This window comes from Echeneis naucrates, chromosome 19 (assembly GCF_900963305.1).
Source record: "Echeneis naucrates chromosome 19, fEcheNa1.1, whole genome shotgun sequence".
Lineage (NCBI taxonomy): Eukaryota > Metazoa > Chordata > Actinopteri > Carangiformes > Echeneidae > Echeneis > Echeneis naucrates.
The window spans coordinates 1,762,470-1,780,072 of NC_042529.1; the positions used below are offsets into that span (position 1 = coordinate 1,762,470).

Here is a 17,603-nt window from a genome sequence, read left to right on the forward strand (position 1 = left end):
AGGGAGAGGTTAACTGGCAGCATGTTAGAGAGCATACTGGAGAACATCGCTAAGACTACAGCTAGGAAGTTTATTTAGCATCTAACACGGTTTCTGTGGACATCAGCTGCGTCCTCGAGACCGGTGCATACACATAACTCAGCTAATATTTTACCCAATGGAAGCGTGTTGTTACGGTTGGAGACACAAGCTGAAAACTGTACTTTGCTATTATCATGTCGCCCCACCAAAGAAAATAATTCAAATCAATAAAAAAAATAATCATGCTTTCAAGAACAATATTTTGTAGTTTTGTAGTCCAATGAACAGAGGTTACTTTTCATTTGGGGTTAGGCCATGCTACCATCTTTTTTTTTTTTTTATATAGCTAAATAGAGTCCATGCAACTCACATAAAAAGAAGAAAAAAAAAACTAAGAAACAAAAGCAGGAACAGATCACTGTGTTTCATGTCAATTTTTTAACCATGGGTTTCATTTTCCGTGCCTTTGTTTTCATGAAGCAAAACCTCAAAAACACAGAACAATCATTTGGCTGCTTTTCTTACACTGGATTGGTTCAAGAGCTGCATTTTCTTTTTCTTATAAAGCCATGCTGAGTGTGGCTCACACTGAACATTGATAAATTGCATTTGAAGTTGTGTGCGGACAACAATATCGGTAATACACAGCACGACAGTCAGATTTCGACTTTTTTTTTTTTCCACAGAGGCAGGAAGAATGAACGTGGCAGGTAACACCCGGAGCAAAATCTCATATGTGTTGTTCTACTTTTTAACCAAGATTTAATTTTTTTGTTGCCCCAAACATTGATGTGCTCAAGACTAGAGTCCCCAGACTGCGCGTAAGAACTGACAAATTCCCTTGTGTTTAATAAAATCAGTTTTGGATGGCACAGCTCTGACTAAATGCATCTCAATCAGGTCACAGAACATGCATATAAGTGTTGATACATTTATTAGGACAGAGACTGATGTGTGCCCTTCACCAGGTTCTCACAGATGGAGGGATGGAGCGGTGGGGTGGGGTGGGGTGGGGTGGGGGGGGGGGGCCTTCAGTCTTCCTTTCAGAGGTGCAAATGAGGCTGAAAACATCACGGACACCCAGTGAGTGCAGCTTTCTCCCATCAGCTCCCCCAGCACTGTGGGAGATCAGCTGGCCTGTCTCCCACAGACTTGAACGCAACAACATTTATACATAGTGACTGGAGGTTTGTGTGTGTGTGTCCCCCCCACCCCCCCCCACCCCCCCCCGCCTTCCCAGCTCCCCAACCCCCCCACAGACAAGACAAATGAGGCGTTCTGTAATTGGGCGTGGAGCTCAGTCTCGTTGCTCTTCGTGCCGTGTGGATCTCACTTCCGACACGTCCGGTGAGGTGTGTGTTTTTTGGGCACCTCGATGCGACATCGGCTCCGGTCGTCCAGCCAAGGCAGCTCAAAGTTCCTGGAGGGAAAACGAACATTTTCTGTCATTCAAAGACAAATACCAAACAGACTCTATGAACCTGTTTCTGTTTTAACTGTGGAGTATTTATTACACTCTTAATAATTTGGCAAGATGTAGTAAATTCATGCAATTTAGACTGGTCAATCCATGAATCAATAGATTTAAAAAAAAAAAAGTGCTTCTTCTCAATGCAGCTGTGATTTGGTTAAAAAAAAGAAACATTTTTCTGCCTTTTGTAATCATGACAGTAAATGAAATATCTTTGAATGTGACTTGAAAAAAAAAAAAAAAAACAGCAGTAACAAACTTATTTAGACTTTTGCAATTGAAACTAACCCTTAAAGCCTCGTTTTGAAGAGACTGGATTCAATACTTTAAAACTTTAAATCCTGAATCTGCTCTGGATTAGTGGATGATTGATGACTTATTTAGTAGATTTTGCAATAAAGTTTCAATAGTTGGGGTAAAGCAATAAAGAAAACAGCTGTTATTGAACCTTTTGTTGTTGTTGTCTGCTTTAACTAAATAATCCATGCTGTGATGTAATAACTGAAGTGAAGTACAGCCACCAGTTTTTAATCACATTGCATCCATTTTGAAAGTGTATCACGGAACATCCAGAGGGATTTGCTGATGTCTTTAATAACTTTGTGGATCATTGGCCTAAATGTGACATAAAGCAGTTCAGACTTACTGTTGTGAGAGTTTGGGCAACGGTCGGCCGAACGCCACCACAGGCAAGAAGGGAGTGATCACGATTGTTTCGACTGGAAGACATTAAAGAGAGGGAAGTTAAAATCTCAGAGATTCATCACTGTTACAAAATTACACTGCGCCAAGTTTTAGAAATGCAGACGCACCATCCTCAATGTCGGGGTAGAACGAGGAAAGCTCCGGCTCTGTCTCCTGGACGACTTTCTTCCTGTTCATGCGCTGCTGAAGACGCTGAAACATGCGCTGCTCTCTGATTCGCTGGATGTCCCACCTGAAAATGTGCAAGATGCGCAATGAGGACAGATCGGGTTTGAAGTCGTGCAGCTAATAAACCACTAATTTGTCTTATTGCTGGATTGAATATTGATTCATGTCACTTTCAGACTACACAGAGGGCTGAGGACTTCACTGTTGCACAAATTAAATTATTCATTATGGACTAAATCTGGATCCTGATGTTGTGATACAAATATTGATATTATTTTAAAGGCCAAATTCTACCTCAAAGTTGGATTTTAACGACACTGATTAGTAAATATTAAGAGCAAATTAAAAGCATTTGATGAGTGAATAATGCAAAACCAGAGTGATATCTGTGAGGAAGGCCAACTGTACTTTACCCACCTGCCAACGAAGCATCAGTCATAAGTTATATATTAGTATTAGTGTTCATCTGTGCCGCGTGACAGAGAACAAGAAACTGTTGCGGTGAGTCACGGATGTGTTTTGAGGGTTAGGCATGTTTTTCATGTTTCTCTATCACTTTCAATCTTAGTAAAAAAAACTCATAACAAGTCCATCATGTTAATATTTTGTCAACAGAAATCTGAAGTATCTGCATGCTACATCTCTAATTAAATTGATCCTTATTAAAAATGTTTAATTATGTTATTCATAGTTAAACATTGGCTGACTTGTTTCACACAAAGTCAGTGATGGTACCTTTTCCTCCTCTTCTCATCCAACTCGAGCTTTGAGTGGCGTTTCAAAAACACACCATCATCCAGCGGCTTCATAGGAAGACAAATTCAAACGTTATTTACGAACTTTTGAAACTCTGGAGGTAAATCATCAGCGCTCAGCCGTGGCTCACCTCAGCAGAGTTGAGCGAGTCGTCATCATCGATTGGCTCAATGTAATTTTCTCTCCAGGATGGAACTGATGAGCATCAAAAGACAGACGGAGGAGAAGTCAATCATGGATAGTGTGTTCAGTACGTTTGAAGGATAAAGTGATTAAAGATGGGATATAGATTAGGCTTACAAACAATCAGCATATCATGTACTACATGAGGAGTCCACTCACTGGCCACCTCTTCCTCCTTTTTAGGGGAAGTCTCACGCAGAGGGGATAGAGGAGGTTGGTTCCAACAACAGAGATACATCTCTGTAGTAGACATGAAGGGCAGATCTTCCATCTGGCAGCTCAGCTCAGGCTCCTCTTTGCAGGGAAGCAAAATGTCCCTTTCAGCCCCTTTCAGAGGAACTGTCTTCTCTGGGGTTTCCTTACTGCGCAGCTCTCTTTGATTAGGGGAGCCAGGCTGAATCTCTGGTTTCTGGGGGCTGAGCTTGGCGCTCTTGCCCCGCGATTTCTGGACTTTTGCATCTCCAAAGCAAGATTTCCTGAGTATGGAAAGAAATGAATTAAGAATTGACGTGTATATCTGTGGTGGGCGGCAACTTCCACTTTTCTGATTATGTTTCATAACTGTGGCTTGATTGAATACAGGTGTTTGGCATTGTTCATTTTACCTCTTTTGACCTTTACCACCTCGACTGAAAGGGAGTGGAGTGGCCTGGTTGGGCTGTGGACTGTCCTCTACATCCAGATCCCACATGTCCTCTTTGTCAGGGGTCCACGGCTCCAGGGGCTGGAAGAGGCGCTTATCACGTGGTGGGTCCTTCCTCGTGAGCTGCAGGCGGCGCTCCATACGCTCAATACGTGCGAGTAGCTGCAAGAGAAAAAGCCATGGGCAGAAATATGTAATTTCAAATGCAAATGAAACGAGTATATTATAAACCACACCAAAGATTGTACTTTTACACACCGTCTCCTTATCTGCTTTGAGCTCATCTATCTCCTTGTCCTTGGACTGGAGCTGTTGCTGCTGCTGTTCAATGAGGTCCAGTTGCAGGAGGAGGATCTGTCGGAGGCAGTTGGCCTGTGTGTGGGGGTTGGCAGGGGTCTTCTTGATGTTCCTCCACTTGCCCTCAGAGGAGAGTTCGATGGACGCGGTGCCGAGGACGCCGGGGATGACCCCCTTCGCGCTGTCGTCGGCACCAGCATCCTTAGAGTTATTGTTCACAGCCATCTGAGGGTTATCCATGTTGTCAACAGAGAGGGGTTTACCTTTCACCGGGGTTCCCTCACCCCCCATTGGTCTGACAGGGGACAATACCCCCACAGTTTTAGTGTCTCCTTGAACTACTTCTGCAACCGTGGCAGCGAGGGCAACTTTGCTTGTCATGTAATTCTGGTCTAAGACCTTTGGTTTGCTCGGGATCTGGCCTCCCTGCACGTCTTGAACATCTATGACAAAGTCGCAGGACTCCCTCTTCAGGCTCACAGGGCTCACTGTGGCGGCCCCGATGTGCGTTTTGTCGAAGTCGATGATGTCAGTGCTGTGCCTGGATCCCGTCTTTGGAAGCAGCGTGGACCTCAGAGTCATGGCGAGCACTCACACTTCTCATCCTGCAACGCCTTGGCGATGCAATTCAGCCGCAGCTACGTGTTTCCCATGTGAGCTCGGCAGCTGCTATCCTGAAAAACAACATTAAAAATGTGTTATTGTGTAACGGGGTGCACCCTGGGAGCAATCATGGGAAGCTGTATCAGCAGGAGAAATCTGGTCCATCTTTTTTCATCCTCCCCTTAAAATCGCCCACTGGGTCTGAAATGCAAGCTAAGCTACATTAGCACTGCGGTACAAAGACCCGAGTGTCATTCCTGAGACAAAACAACCCGGTTAGACTGACAGATGAGCGGATAGGAGTCGGTGTGAGGGGGGGGGGGTTCCACACGGGGACTCGGGAGTGGCAGTATAGGACCCGAGCAGCAGCCTTCTCCTCCATTTTGGTTCTCGCTAAATCATGAAAAACAATAACAGCTAGCTGGCTAGCTAGCTAGCACGCTAACGCTAGCCGGCTAGTTTCGCCTCCCCCCCAAAAAAACGGCACCGGAGCTAAAAGCGAAACTCATCGGGTCACGGAATAAACACGAACCGTTCAAATGAGTTTGTCACTGCTGTGTGGGCTTTTTGTGTCTTTAAAGCTCACCTCGGCTAAAATTCAAGTCCACCTGCAGAGACTTCATGTTCCCTCCTCAAGACTTGTTTTAAAGCGCCCACCACTGCGCATGCGTAATTCGTTGGCTGGCCATTTCTTGTGTTTTGAAGGTTTTGGTGAGAAAGAAGCAGCAGCAGAGGGAGACAGAGCTTCACAACACAAAACACACACAGTCATTCAGCAACACAACCACACAGCACCACATCAGCACCACATCCACCCCCTCTATCCTCAGCTCTTTTTACCATTGACTCCACAAATATATTTCTTTGAGCGTCTGCTCCTTGAAGCATTACATAATTTCTTTACACTCCTAAGATGCACATTCATGATGCTCCGTGCCAAACACGTTCTGCCAGATTTATATCTTGTTACAGGAATTCACTCTCAGGTGAGAAACAATGATTGGTTGATCTTGATATTCTCCATGTTATTACTCCACCACCAACCTGGGTGCTTGGTGCTCTAAGGAGTCGGTGGTTTTGTGCCTGAGGAGAAATCCACATTCAACAGACCAAACTATAGGTCTGCAGGCTTTAGCTGTCCTGGTTTGGTGAGCCACTGCGGCCGCTGCAGCATTAGGTTTCTGGGCTTCAGTGCCAGGAGAGAGGGAGGAGCAGAACTGCTGCTCATTGGCATCTCGTTTTTGGCTCCATTATCAGTAAAATGTAATCTTCTAGCCCCATTCTGGTGTTTAAAACGGCCAATAACTGGCACTCCCTTTCTGTACCTGTCTGACTTATTTTATAGTAATAGTACAGTAATAGTGCCCAGTGAGTAACAACTAATTATTTCGTAAGAATGTAATGCAGCTGAGCATTTTTTATCCAGACTTTAATAAGCCTAACATGAAATTCATTACATTTACTTCAGTTCAGTTGTCGAGGGGAACTTATTCTTCTTTTGTTGTTGTTCCTTCCCTTGTTTTTTGTTGGCGAATATAATCAGATGAAACGAGTTGAACTGAAATTGAAATACAATTAAAATCAGCTGCTCTCTTCGCCATAACACCAGGGGGCGCTGGAGTCGGCTGGTGACGTCACTGCACAGGCGGAAGTAGCCCACTTCCTGCTTATCAACATGGAAACACAACCTGCACAGAATTGCCTTTAAATATCAAGAAAATCCAGAAAATACTCTCAATAGTCGTCATTTTTTCGTTTAATATAACAGCGGACTGTTAGTGTGAGATGTTACATCTTTGGAGAAAAAACTCTAACATCGTTGAACCAAAGTGAAGAGTAAAAAAAAAAAAAAAAAACATCCGTTAGCAGTTAGCTTTGAGCTAAATCTTGTATTTCTCTGCGTTCACTTTCCATAAAGACAAAGTTCAGATTTAAAGTCAACGTTTTGTGACCGGTTTCAATCTAAAATGCATCGGAGAGGTGTAGGAGCCGGAGCTATCGCCAAAAAGAAGCTGGCAGAGGTAAATTCAGAACCAGACATTTGTGTTTTCGTTAACAGTTGATTAAAATCTGTACTTTATCCTGTTTCTTTTTTCTTCTTTCTATCTATTTAGGCCAAATATAAGGAGAGAGGAACTGTTCTTGCAGAGGATCAGATCGTCCAGGTAAATCCACTGGACAATATTTGAAATTACAGCCAGCAAAAGTAGAAATTAACTATAAAAATTCTTGATTTTTAACCATTAAAAAATAATGTGAAATTATTTCCACACATTAATAGAGGCTTGGTGGCATCTAAGTGTCACTTCCTTTATTGATTAAACTAATGAATACCTGCTCAATTATTTTGATCATGTGTTTGCTTCATAAGTTCTTGTGATATTGTCTTGGCGTTAGGAATAAAATCATTAAATTTCCTGTTGTGTCCAACATGTGATATTTTCTTTAACAGGAGACGAAGAAATGTGCCGTCTCACAGGGAGAACCAGAGAAGCCAGGTGTTTGGCTTATTTGCTGAACTGTTTGTGTTTCTTCCAGATGTCCAAGCAGCTGGAAACCTTCAAATCGAACCTGGAGGAGTTTGCCAGCAAACACAAACAGGAAATCAGAAAGAATTCACAGTTCAGGGTCCAGTTTCAGGAAATGTGTGCCACCATCGGAGTTGATCCGCTTGCCTGTGAGAATTCATCAAATAATACAAAGAGCGGAGGAGGAGAAGTTTATTTACATTGTGTATTTTTATGGTGACTGAGGATAATGGGTCCTCTTTTTGTTCCACAGCTGGCAAAGGTTTTTGGTCTGAGATGCTCGGAGTTGGTGACTTCTATTATGAGCTCGGTGTACAGATCATTGAGGTCTGCCTGGCTCTGAAACACAGAAATGGAGGTCTGTAATTTGTCAGTGAAAACACAGCGGCTCACATTGTACTGATACTCACGAAGTGGATTTCCTTCCAGGGCTCATTACTTTGGATGAACTCCATCAGAGAGTACTGAAAGGAAGAGGCAAATACGCTCAGGATGTGAGCCAGTAAGTATTTTGCTGATTTAAGCATCACATTTTGATGATGAAAGGTCCATGTGTTTGGTTGGAGCTGTATATTTATCATAATGATGTGTGTATGTGTATCCTAGAGATGACTTGATGAGAGCCATAAAGAAACTGAAGGTGATGGGGAATGGTTTTGGGATGATTCCTGTTGGCGGTTCTTACTTAGTGCAGTCGGTGCCAGCAGAGCTCAACATGGACCACACTGTAGTTCTACAGCTTGCGGAGGTGAGACGCCGTTTCTAGCTTTGTTTTTCTGGGCTTTGGTCAGGTGTAAATAAATGAAAAGGAGAAAAATGATATGCTTGAATATAATCATTAAAAAGCACATAGACAGTGTTGTTATGGATTCCCTGACAGAAAAAGCCTTAAAAACATCATTGTGTCCCAAACAGCGACAACCTGTCTGTATTTGCTCATTTTTAGAAAAAGGGATACGTCACAGTGAGCGAGATCAAGGACGGCCTAAAGTGGGAGAAGGAGCGAGCCTGTCACGTCCTGGTAGGTTCAAAAGTGAAGTTCAGATGTATATGTCAGCTTGATTCTTGCTCCTTCTGCTCGGAGGCTCCAAAGACATTAACGGATCCAGTTTCAATCCAAAATTGCAACATGTGATTTTTACCCTTTAACACTGTTACTGGTGACAGCTACAGTAGCGGGGAAGCTTGTTGTCTCATAATGAGGAGGGGTCCCCCCCCTCCAATTTTTATTTGTAAAATCACCAAGTTTTTCACCAGGAAATATCTATAACTGCAGTAACAAGTCAGTGAAAGGAGAGCTTCTCTTGTTATTTTGATAAATCATTTCATTTTTGTTGGGGGGCAAAAGCTGCTGGTGTTAAATGAGTGTTTGAACTTCCTCATGTACTTCCAGGATCACCTGCTGAAGGAAGGCCTGGCCTGGTTGGACTCTCAGGCAGCTGGAGAGGCGCAGTACTGGCTGCCTGCTCTCTTCTCTGAGCTCACATCCCGTGATGTCACACCGGAGGAAGCCAATCAGATGACACCTTGAGACGAAAAAAAAAAAAAAGGGAGGAGGAGCTGCTGACACTTTTAGAGACATGTTGGTAAACAAAATGTGCCTGATGGGAAGAGGCATGTGATGGGAGTTGGCAGGGGGGGAGGTGAACTCCCTCTGGGATCAGTTTCTGGACACGAGGAGGGAAAACTTCCCTCAGTGACTTCTATGCAACAAGTGCTCCTGTGGTGGCTAAAAGCAGCTTGATGTCCACGACACTGGAAATGAAAGTCGTGTAAGATCTGTGTTGTACTCTTGGTGGACAGGTGCCTTTCAAGGACATGGACCTGTTTTATTTTTCATGTACAGATATCAGTATATAAAAAAAAAAAAGAAATAAACAAAGAGGGTCAGTTTCTTTTTTATTTTATCACCAGGACTGAGCAGTCCATATGATCATTGACATGTATTCATCTGTTACATTCCTCACTCTCTCCTACATCATCAGTTCATCCATTCACATACATTTTAAATAAATGAATCAGATGTGGTTACAGTAGATAAAGTTATCCTCTGAGGATAAATGGTGCAAAGCTGAACTGTAAGTTTATAATTCTGGTTATATCATTTTATTATGAACTTAAATGACAACACCCTTCTAAGCTTTTTTTTTTTTTTTTTGCCCATTTAAAATGAAATGAACTGCTTGGACTGGAAAAAGAGTTTTGTGATCCTGATTGTTAGTTCCTCCTGGCTGATAAATGACGTAAATTATCTTTTTCCAAACCTTCATAAAGTTGTTTTCCAAGCTACTTCTTCACTGATTGGTAAATGAATGGTTAACGCCGGTGGCACACACTTTTAAGTACAGTGTAATTTGCCATAAAAGAATATAAACATGCGGGAACATGACTAGTCCTCTGAATAAAGTCAGCTAACACGTAGGGCCGACGTCGCCAGCCTCACAACTCGTGGCTGTAGACGTGGTCTTCGAACACAGACTGCTCCATGTTGTCGCAGATCATGGTGCAGAAGGGACACACTCTGTGACTCTGCTCGTGCTGCTCCAGTTCGTTCCGGGTGATGCCAGGGAAGCGCTCTTGGCAGTGACGACACACGAGGGTCTGCTGCAGACAGAAATAGACACGCTGTATTACAAGCAGTAACTAAAAACGCAGCGGATTACATTTTAAGACCGGTCCGAACGAAAATAAACAGTAAACATCCGAGTAACTCAGCAGTGTTTTAATATTCTTTGATGTAACGTTCAGAGGTTGCAGTTGATCCCTACACTTCTTTACAAAATTGTCTTTAGAATTGATATTTTCATTGTGTGAGATAAGACCAGAAACATCAACTACATCTATAATATGCCATTCTATAAATAACAGGTCATTAGAAACAAACACCTGCTGTTGGTGGACGAGGGACTTCAGGGAAATCGTGTTAAAGACAATTTGGTATCAATCGATTCATGAAGAGTGAAATCAACGCTTTATATATTTGTGTTTGTTTTGTGGGTACCTCTGATAAATGTCCAAAAATATATTATTATTATTATTATTAATATTAGCAGAAAGGAAACTGCTTTACTGAACCTCCTTCACTGACTTCTGCAGCTCTCTGACATTTCATCATGAAGCCCTGAGAGGTCAACACTGCAAATACTGGCAACACAACGAGACACACAAACAAACAAGCACTCACAGGACCACAGACTAACGAGTGATGAACCTGACTTTTGTCATTTCATTCCCAGTCGAGCTCATCACATTTTAACATTATAATTTATAAGCCTATGTCTTCTGTAGTGAACGAAAAAAGGGGATTACACACAGAAAAAGTCTGCGATGACAAATTTAGGTTGAGCTCTAAGTGCCCCCCCCCCCCCGGAAATAATCAGTGACTCACCTCTTCCTCGGGTTCTTCTGTCCCTGCAAGCAGAGAGAGGTCAGTTAATATCTGAGTGCTCACGGTTAATCTCCAGTTAACATCCAAATGTCTCTGTGAGACATTCTCACCTGAGGGCTCATACAGGTTGTCAGACCGATCAGACGTGTCCTGCTGCTGCCACTCGTAGCTGGTGGAGGTGTCCTCAGATGGCCAGGTGGTGTCAGGCTGCAGCTGTGACGAGTTGGTGGCGGCGGCAGCGGGAGCGGCTTGGAGGTCAGAACAAAGTCTGCGCAGGCCTTCAATGTCCTTCTTGAGGGTCTGACGGGATAAACAAGAGTCACAAAATCATTAACGGAATATTTGTTGAGTGAGCGAGGCGTTTGTGAAAACTTACCTCGTTTTCTCTGGTGAGCTCTTCACTCTCGTGGCTCACCAGCCTCATCTCGTGTTCCTGCTTCTTAATGATGCTCTCGTTCTCTGCGATCATCTCAAGTGCTTCTCTGTATTGTAGCTGACAAATTTACAAGAAACTAGTTTTTATTTGAACACAGAACAAACATTTGACTATGGATACATCTATAAACTAGTTGGCCAAAAGTATGTGGACGGAAGAATGTCGAGCCTGCTGCAGGAATTTGCTGCCATTCTGAGAATCTTCCTCAGCTCTTTGTTTTTTAACATTTTTAACATTTTATTCGACTGGTTCATTTGGTTCTATTGGTTACTTAATTCACTTTGATTTTCTTCTTCATGTAAAGTAAAGTTCTCTCTTCTCTGAGTCAGAGAAACTCAGACCTTACCTCGCATTTGCCACTTTTCCGTTGCTCCTCGTCACATTTTGTGCACATTTCCTCCAGCTGCTTCTTGATCTCATTGTACTGACTGTTCAGATACTCAGCTTTTCTCTTGACATTCATGGAATCCCTCTTCTCATCCTCCAGTTTCGCCCGAGCGTCCTGTAGCTGACGTAGTAGAGTCTGACACTGAACCTGAGGAGGACACATCATTATTCTGTGCAGTGTGTCTGATTCATGCAGTGCCTTCATAGAAATTTAGCTCTTCCCACCTGCAGATCCTCATCCGACGCCTCCTGCAGCATCTCCTGCTGCGACAGCCTCCGACATAACTCCTGGTTCTCCCTCCTCATTTCGTCCATGTTGTGCATGATGCTTTGCAGCCTCTGCAGTTCTGCAGAAAGGCTCTCATTCTCCTTCCTGCTGCAGCTAAGATCAACCTGCCAACGTTTAAGACACAAATTTCAATATTGTCTGGACCCAAATGTTACATCTCAGGAAAGTTTTTCCTCTCTCTGTGGGAGCTTAGTCTTTCTTAAGCTTGTTTTTGCATCATGTCTTGGTAGCCTATGTTTTTTATGGTGGTTTACCTCCAGTATCTGGATGCTGTCTCTTGTTTTGTCAAGTTCCCGCACTCCTTCTCTGAGCTGTAAATTCAACCTAAACACACAAAAACATAATTCAGCAGGTTCTAAAAGTTCCCCAACATCTTCAGGATGAAAATAGAAAGCCGCAAAGACTAGACTCACCTGGAAATATCTTCACTCTGAGCATCCAGTTTCTCCTTCAGCTCCTTGCGCTCCTCCTTCATCTGGTTGATCTTCATCACAGCTCGGTCATATTTCTCCTGAGTGTGCTTCTGGAATAAGATGGTGAAGGAGAATTACAACAGGAGGATGAGAAGGATTTAAAAAAAAAAGAGGCTAAAATGATCTTCACCTCAGCTTGAACTGATGCTTCGTTACAGCTGGAATTCTGACTTGGCTTGTCCCGCTCGGCTTCGAACTGCTGCTGCATCTCCACCTGCGTTGTCTGCTGGACCAGCAGCTTCTCCTGGTAGTGACAGCATTTAGCAATTTTGGCTTTTGTTCAAAGTGATAACGCAGAACTCCAAGAAGAGAAGAAGATTAGATTTCATGCGTGGACTAAAGAAAACAAACCTTTAAATCGTCCATTTCCTGACACTTCAGCTGTAAGGTGCTATTTAAGTTTCCATTTTCTTCCTTGGTTTGCTCCAGTTGTCTGACCACCTGACTCTTCTCTTTCTCCTTCTGCTCATTCTGACCCTGAAAAATGTCATTAACACTGCATCAAATATCAAAGTTCAATCCCTATTTGCTTATTTCTCTATTGCACAATGAGTAAATGTGTTCAGTCAGCAGACCTTCAGGATGGCATTCTCTTCTATTTGCTTCTGTAAAGCTCTTTTCAAGCTTTCGTTTTCCTCCCTGGATTGATCCAACTCTTTCTGCAGCTCAGCTTTCTCACGCATGCTCTGTTCAACCTATGCCAGGGGCCACAGGAAGGGTCACAGGAAGTCAACACAAACACTAACATAATGGTACAGATGTCTTATCTGAGTAAAAGAATCAGCAGAAAAGCGTAGAAACATTTAAACTTACTTACTTTAAACTAAAAAAAAAAAATCATATTGTGAAATTGTTTTAATTTAAAAATACAGAACTTTAAAGTACAATTTTTGCAGGAAATCATAGTCATCAGTTTTTTTTATTTTTTATTTTTCCACTCCTAATCTTTGGACAGTGTCTTTGGACAGTGTTTGATACCTGTGTTGTGATAATGAGGAAGTCTTCCTCTTGGCTGCTCTCCATGCTTTGCTCCTCTGGAGTTTTGAAACAGAAGGGAGTACTGGCTCCTCGAACTTGGCCCGAGTTGTCGACGTAGCAGAACTGGTAGAACTCAATCTCGTCCTTCGGCAGGTAGTACTCTGATGAAGAAAAGACCAGAGAGGACTGCTAGGAATAAAATCTACAGGATGAGATCTAAAGTTTAGAGCCATCATCGTGTAATCTGGCGATCTTTTTGGTAATTAGTATTTATTTAGTTAGTTAATGAAATGGGGTTAGGGAAAACTGTCTGAAATTGTCCAAACTCAGAATGTGTTTTACTGAACGCCCTGTCTGTGTCCTCACAAGTTTAGACTCCCAAATCCAGAACCTCTACGGTCTAATGAAAGATAAACTCTTATCAGCAGAGAAGACAGAGACATAAACAGGCAACATCAGATTGTGTAGTTTGTATAAAGGATTTGACCGTCTGTGTCGGCAGGTGAGATTTATGCTACAACTGTTTACATATAAGAAGTCCAGAGCGTTTTGACAGCATGAGCTCTGTGTACATTACAAATATTTCATCCTGCACTGAAACCAAAACCATCTTACCCTTAAAGACGACTTGTCTCATCACTGACTGCTGGTCCTCCCTGTCCTGACATGGCTCCGTCCACACAAAGGTGTGATAGTCCTTTGTTGTGCTCCATCCAACCTGCACAGGAAAAGTTAGAAACACATCTGAAGTGCAGAAAAACAAACATTGACCCGACCTATTTACAAAGAAAAACAAACTCCCCACCTTAAAAATGCCCACCCAGTCCCGAGAGCTGGGCTGGTAGGCCGCAGAGAAGGTGTAGCTGCAGGTGATGGCGGCTGACGGCGGGTATGAGTGCGGGATGTCGGTGAAGATCACCTGGGAGAAGGTGCGGGCCGCCGGGGGGTCCCCTCCGGCCCCTGCCGCCTCCGGCCCTGGGGAGAGCTCCATGCTGGACTGGCAGTAAACACAGCATGTGGAGAGTGACTGAGGACAGCAGCTGACACACACCGGCCGGAGCTGAGCTCCTCCGGGCTTCCTTCTTCCTGCACTCAGCCTCCCTCCTCTCTGATCTGCGCACTTCTGATTTCACCCCCAACTGATTACACAACACAAACGATTCCCCTCAATTAATTTCCCACAGCTGAAAAAAGAAAAAATCACTTCCCATCTTTACACTCTCCCTTTCATCTGTGGGTGACATTTAATCTGCTGTTAGAATACTTTTAAAGTCCAAAATAACAAAGTGAGAGGTTGAAACCGAAAGTGATCTATTGTCAGGAAACCAAAAACAGATTTTGTTGTTTACCCTGATGAACAACAACCTTGTGTTTTTTTGTTTGTTTTTCTTAATAAGAAGCTTTTCTAATGACTCCGATATGATGACAAGCTTCTGAAAAGTAAAATAAAAACTTACATATTAGCTGGAACTTGGCGCAGCAGCAGAATCGACCGTCCGATGGAGACTGTGGTCTTCAGGTGATGCCTTCAGGGGCTGTCAGTTTTCGGAACATCATGTATGTAAATGCTCGGCGACGCGTCATTATTGGCACTTTGTTTGTTTGTTTTTTAACACTGGGGTAATGAATGCAACTCAAAGTATTAATTTTATTCATTTATAGTTCATAATGAATCAATTTTATTTGTATTATAGGTTAAAAAAGTAATTTTATTTTAAACCGGTTATTTGCATATAACATTACTTTCTTTTGCTTTCAACATTGTTTGTTTGTTTTTTTGTGGTTAAATCATTAATAAAACAGTTGTAGGAAACCTTTTATGGTATATTAGGCTTGATTTAACCATTGTTGTCACACAATTGTCGAGTCACCCACCTTTTTTCTGATTCCCTTTGAAATCACCAGTTTATGTTGTCTTGTGGGAAATGTAGTCCGAATGAAAAAAACACATTCTTTCCTCCTTAACTCTAAAAAACACAAGAGGGAGCCAAACTCTTTTGTTGTCCACAAAAGTTGTCCACTTTTTGACAGTGTTGTGTTTGTTCTGTTTTTATTTTTGTGGTCTGTCATTTACTTTATAACATTTAAAACTATGAACCCTCTAGAATAAACTCGTTAAAGAAGATGTTTGACCTCAAGGGTTTTTTCACATTCACTTGAAAATCAAGAAATAATTTTTTGCATTAATAATTAAATACTGTCGAACAAGCTAGCTATATTTGAAATTCACAAAGAAATCAGTGAAACACCTAATTCTGTAATTTAAGATTAACAGTATAAAAGCGATGTCTTAAAATAAAATGATTTTTTTTTTGCAAATTAAAACAAAGCACAAAAAGGAACAAACATGTTATTTTTTTATTTTTATTTTTCTTCATATAAACTCTTCACATCTTCGTTAAAACAGAGAATGTCACCTGTAGGAGTAACCTACCAGGTGTTTTTCTCACCGGTGAGCCTACAACCAATCAGCGACGAGAACGCTCACACCTCCGGATGCTGTGATTGGCTGATGTTTACACTTACCGGATGCAGCTCAACAAGGGGGACCGACCGACGGCAAGCACCGACGACGACCCCGGGACTGAAGGCTGCCCGGCCAGCGTGACACACCGGCTACCGGAGGACTTTTTTCCGGTAAATGTGTCTTTTTTCTTTTGTTTGTTTGTTTGTTTGTTTTTCTCAGCCGTTTAAAAGTTGGTGGAGCTAACGCTGTCCGTTACCATAGCAACGGCAGGACGTATACATTCACATGTATGTCGCGTTTTTTAGCTTCGTGTTTGTCTTGCTTTATAAAAAGCTAAAATATTTATCCACAAACTAAATTAAACGTTAAGATTGTGTCAGAAAAAGCGCTTTGTTTTGAGGAGTAAACACAGAAAAATGTACAGATATATGTTTCCGTTTTTTTTTTTTTTGTGATCAAGCTAGCTAACAGCTAATTTTCTGTCAGATTCAGAGAACTCAAAGTTTCATGTCTTAAATTTGTTATTATTGTGTTTGTTTGTTTGTTTTTTCTATTATAGCATTTAAACATTAATAACTGCACCTGCAGCTGGTTTGTTCTTGTCAATAAAATCTGATCACTGATTGATCAGTTAGGTTTGGAAAAAAAAAACAGCAGAAACCACTTTAAAGGAAATTAGCTCAGTATAAAATTAATCCCAAATTATATGGAGTAAATGTGGAGAGACACTGTGATCAGGACTGTAGGAGTTTCTCTGCACACCATTTAACAGTCTTCCTGTTAATATTTGGCCAATCAAGCAGTTATGATGGTTATAATGTTCAGTGTGTTCACTATATTCACCCCCCAGTTACCTTTAGTGCCAACTAAGTTTCCTCAGTTGGTACTGAGGGTGTTTTGTTCTTTAGCCAAAGTTTGTATTCACTGACCGCAGCAAAACATGTCATCACAATGTATTCATTTTGTATTTAGTGTAAAATTTTAGCGCCACAGTTCAAATGACTCCAGGATTAAATTATCTTATTGTGTTTATTGTTCTGGCTCCTTGACAGGATTTTAGGCGTGGGCTACTGTTGGCTCCATAATAAACGTTGTTTTCTTTCATGTTACTTGTGGCATAACAAATAAGAAAATGGTTCACTAACCTTGATTTTAAAAAATGACAATTGCTTATCTCATAGAGCAGAATTTCCAAATTACAAAGAATAACAATTTGCAAATACAATTTATGACGCTGTACTTATTTACAAGTCCTCCAAAGTAAATAGCAGCATTGTCTTATTTCTTTAATAACCTGAGATGTTGTTTTCTTTTCTAAACAAACAATTCCTCCAACCCTTATTTAATATCACTCCATAAAAATTACACTTTCCACATAATGAAATATAATTTCTCTTCAATGTAATTGTATGAGAGCTCATGTAACTGGTGTTCTGCGATGCACAACACAAATTATAAAAAGAACATACAATCATTAGTTATCAATTCAGCTCCTGACATCAGTGCTGAGAACATGGCAGGCGATCTCCAAAGCGTCATAAGGAAGACAAAGGGTAGATAAGTATTTAAACGTGTAAGATGTCAGCTAATGGTTAATTCATGATGATTGACTGGTTAATCAAGCAACTAGTGTTGGCCATCGTGTGCCATTCTTCCAGCTCATTATCATCCAGCCTTGTTATGTCTGATTGATACCTGCTTGGCTGCCATGACATCTTGGAAACTTTATATACAGTGTCTTGTTTGTCTACTTTCTGTTCCTCTTTGCCAACTGTTCGACCAGCATTTTCCTTTCTGCCTGAGCTGTATA

General features: G+C 41.8%; 3 protein-coding genes across 8 annotated transcripts; 1 reads left to right on the top strand and 2 right to left on the bottom strand.

Annotated features, from left to right (window-relative positions):
* Positions 1-652: 652 nt before the first annotated feature.
* On the bottom strand, positions 653-5,569 carry msl1b (MSL complex subunit 1b). Of its 2 annotated transcripts, none has more exons than XM_029527772.1 (9): positions 5,434-5,569; positions 4,206-4,918; positions 3,910-4,109; positions 3,464-3,780; positions 3,252-3,316; positions 3,101-3,168; positions 2,305-2,429; positions 2,139-2,211; positions 653-1,441 (listed from the first exon to the last, which is right to left on the bottom strand). In XM_029527772.1, the coding sequence occupies exons 2-9, from the start codon at positions 4,824-4,826 to the stop codon at positions 1,351-1,353; spliced, it is 1,560 nt and encodes a 519-aa protein (XP_029383632.1). In that variant the 5' UTR covers positions 4,827-4,918; positions 5,434-5,569; the 3' UTR covers positions 653-1,350. The 2 variants fall into 2 exon arrangements, with proteins under 2 accessions (XP_029383632.1, XP_029383631.1); XM_029527771.1 differs by having other exon boundaries at positions 3,422-3,780.
* A 933-nt stretch (positions 5,570-6,502) lies between these two features.
* On the top strand, positions 6,503-8,945 carry snf8 (SNF8 subunit of ESCRT-II). Of its 2 annotated transcripts, XM_029528043.1 has the most exons (8): positions 6,503-6,868; positions 6,962-7,012; positions 7,386-7,524; positions 7,629-7,733; positions 7,805-7,877; positions 7,982-8,123; positions 8,322-8,396; positions 8,769-8,945. In XM_029528043.1, the coding sequence occupies exons 1-8, from the start codon at positions 6,815-6,817 to the stop codon at positions 8,904-8,906; spliced, it is 777 nt and encodes a 258-aa protein (XP_029383903.1). In that variant the 5' UTR covers positions 6,503-6,814; the 3' UTR covers positions 8,907-8,945. The 2 variants fall into 2 exon arrangements, with proteins under 2 accessions (XP_029383903.1, XP_029383904.1); XM_029528044.1 differs by lacking the exon at positions 6,962-7,012.
* A 523-nt stretch (positions 8,946-9,468) lies between these two features.
* calcoco2 (calcium binding and coiled-coil domain 2) lies at positions 9,469-14,862 on the bottom strand. 4 transcript variants are annotated; one of them, XM_029528041.1, is made up of 15 exons: positions 14,784-14,862; positions 14,132-14,323; positions 13,942-14,044; positions 13,327-13,487; positions 12,924-13,043; positions 12,700-12,825; positions 12,479-12,592; positions 12,289-12,395; positions 12,130-12,199; positions 11,812-11,979; positions 11,546-11,734; positions 11,140-11,256; positions 10,874-11,063; positions 10,764-10,786; positions 9,469-9,979 (listed from the first exon to the last, which is right to left on the bottom strand). In XM_029528041.1, exons 2-15 carry the CDS (start codon positions 14,315-14,317, stop codon positions 9,815-9,817), a joined length of 1,839 nt encoding a protein of 612 aa, XP_029383901.1. In that variant the 5' UTR covers positions 14,318-14,323; positions 14,784-14,862; the 3' UTR covers positions 9,469-9,814. The 4 variants fall into 4 exon arrangements, with proteins under 4 accessions (XP_029383901.1, XP_029383902.1, XP_029383899.1 ...); XM_029528042.1 differs by having other exon boundaries at positions 9,469-9,976; positions 12,289-12,398; XM_029528039.1 differs by having other exon boundaries at positions 12,289-12,398.
* Between the last annotated feature and the right edge of the window lie 2,741 nt (positions 14,863-17,603).

Excerpts from the sequence above, each read along its gene's own strand:
- snf8 (XM_029528043.1), top strand. The coding sequence starts at position 6,815 with ATGCATCGGAGAGGTGTAGGAGCCGGAGCTATCGCCAAAAAGAAGCTG. Across the intron at positions 6,869-6,961 it reads CCAAAAAGAAGCTGGCAGAG|GCCAAATATAAGGAGAGAGG; the intron begins GTAAATTCAGAA and ends CTATCTATTTAG. Across the intron at positions 7,013-7,385 it reads CAGAGGATCAGATCGTCCAG|ATGTCCAAGCAGCTGGAAAC; the intron begins GTAAATCCACTG and ends TGTTTCTTCCAG.
- msl1b (XM_029527771.1), bottom strand. The coding sequence starts at position 4,826 with ATGACTCTGAGGTCCACGCTGCTTCCAAAGACGGGATCCAGGCACAGC. Across the intron at positions 3,317-3,421 it reads ACATGATATGCTGATTGTTT|TTCCATCCTGGAGAGAAAAT; the intron begins GTAAGCCTAATC and ends GATGCTCATCAG. Across the intron at positions 1,442-2,138 it reads TTGCCCAAACTCTCACAACA|GAACTTTGAGCTGCCTTGGC; the intron begins GTAAGTCTGAAC and ends TTTTCCCTCCAG.
- calcoco2 (XM_029528039.1), bottom strand. The coding sequence starts at position 14,317 with ATGGAGCTCTCCCCAGGGCCGGAGGCGGCAGGGGCCGGAGGGGACCCC. Across the intron at positions 14,045-14,131 it reads ACTGGGTGGGCATTTTTAAG|GTTGGATGGAGCACAACAAA; the intron begins GTGGGGAGTTTG and ends TTTCCTGTGCAG. Across the intron at positions 13,488-13,941 it reads GAGACAAGTCGTCTTTAAGG|AGTACTACCTGCCGAAGGAC; the intron begins GTAAGATGGTTT and ends TTTCTTCATCAG.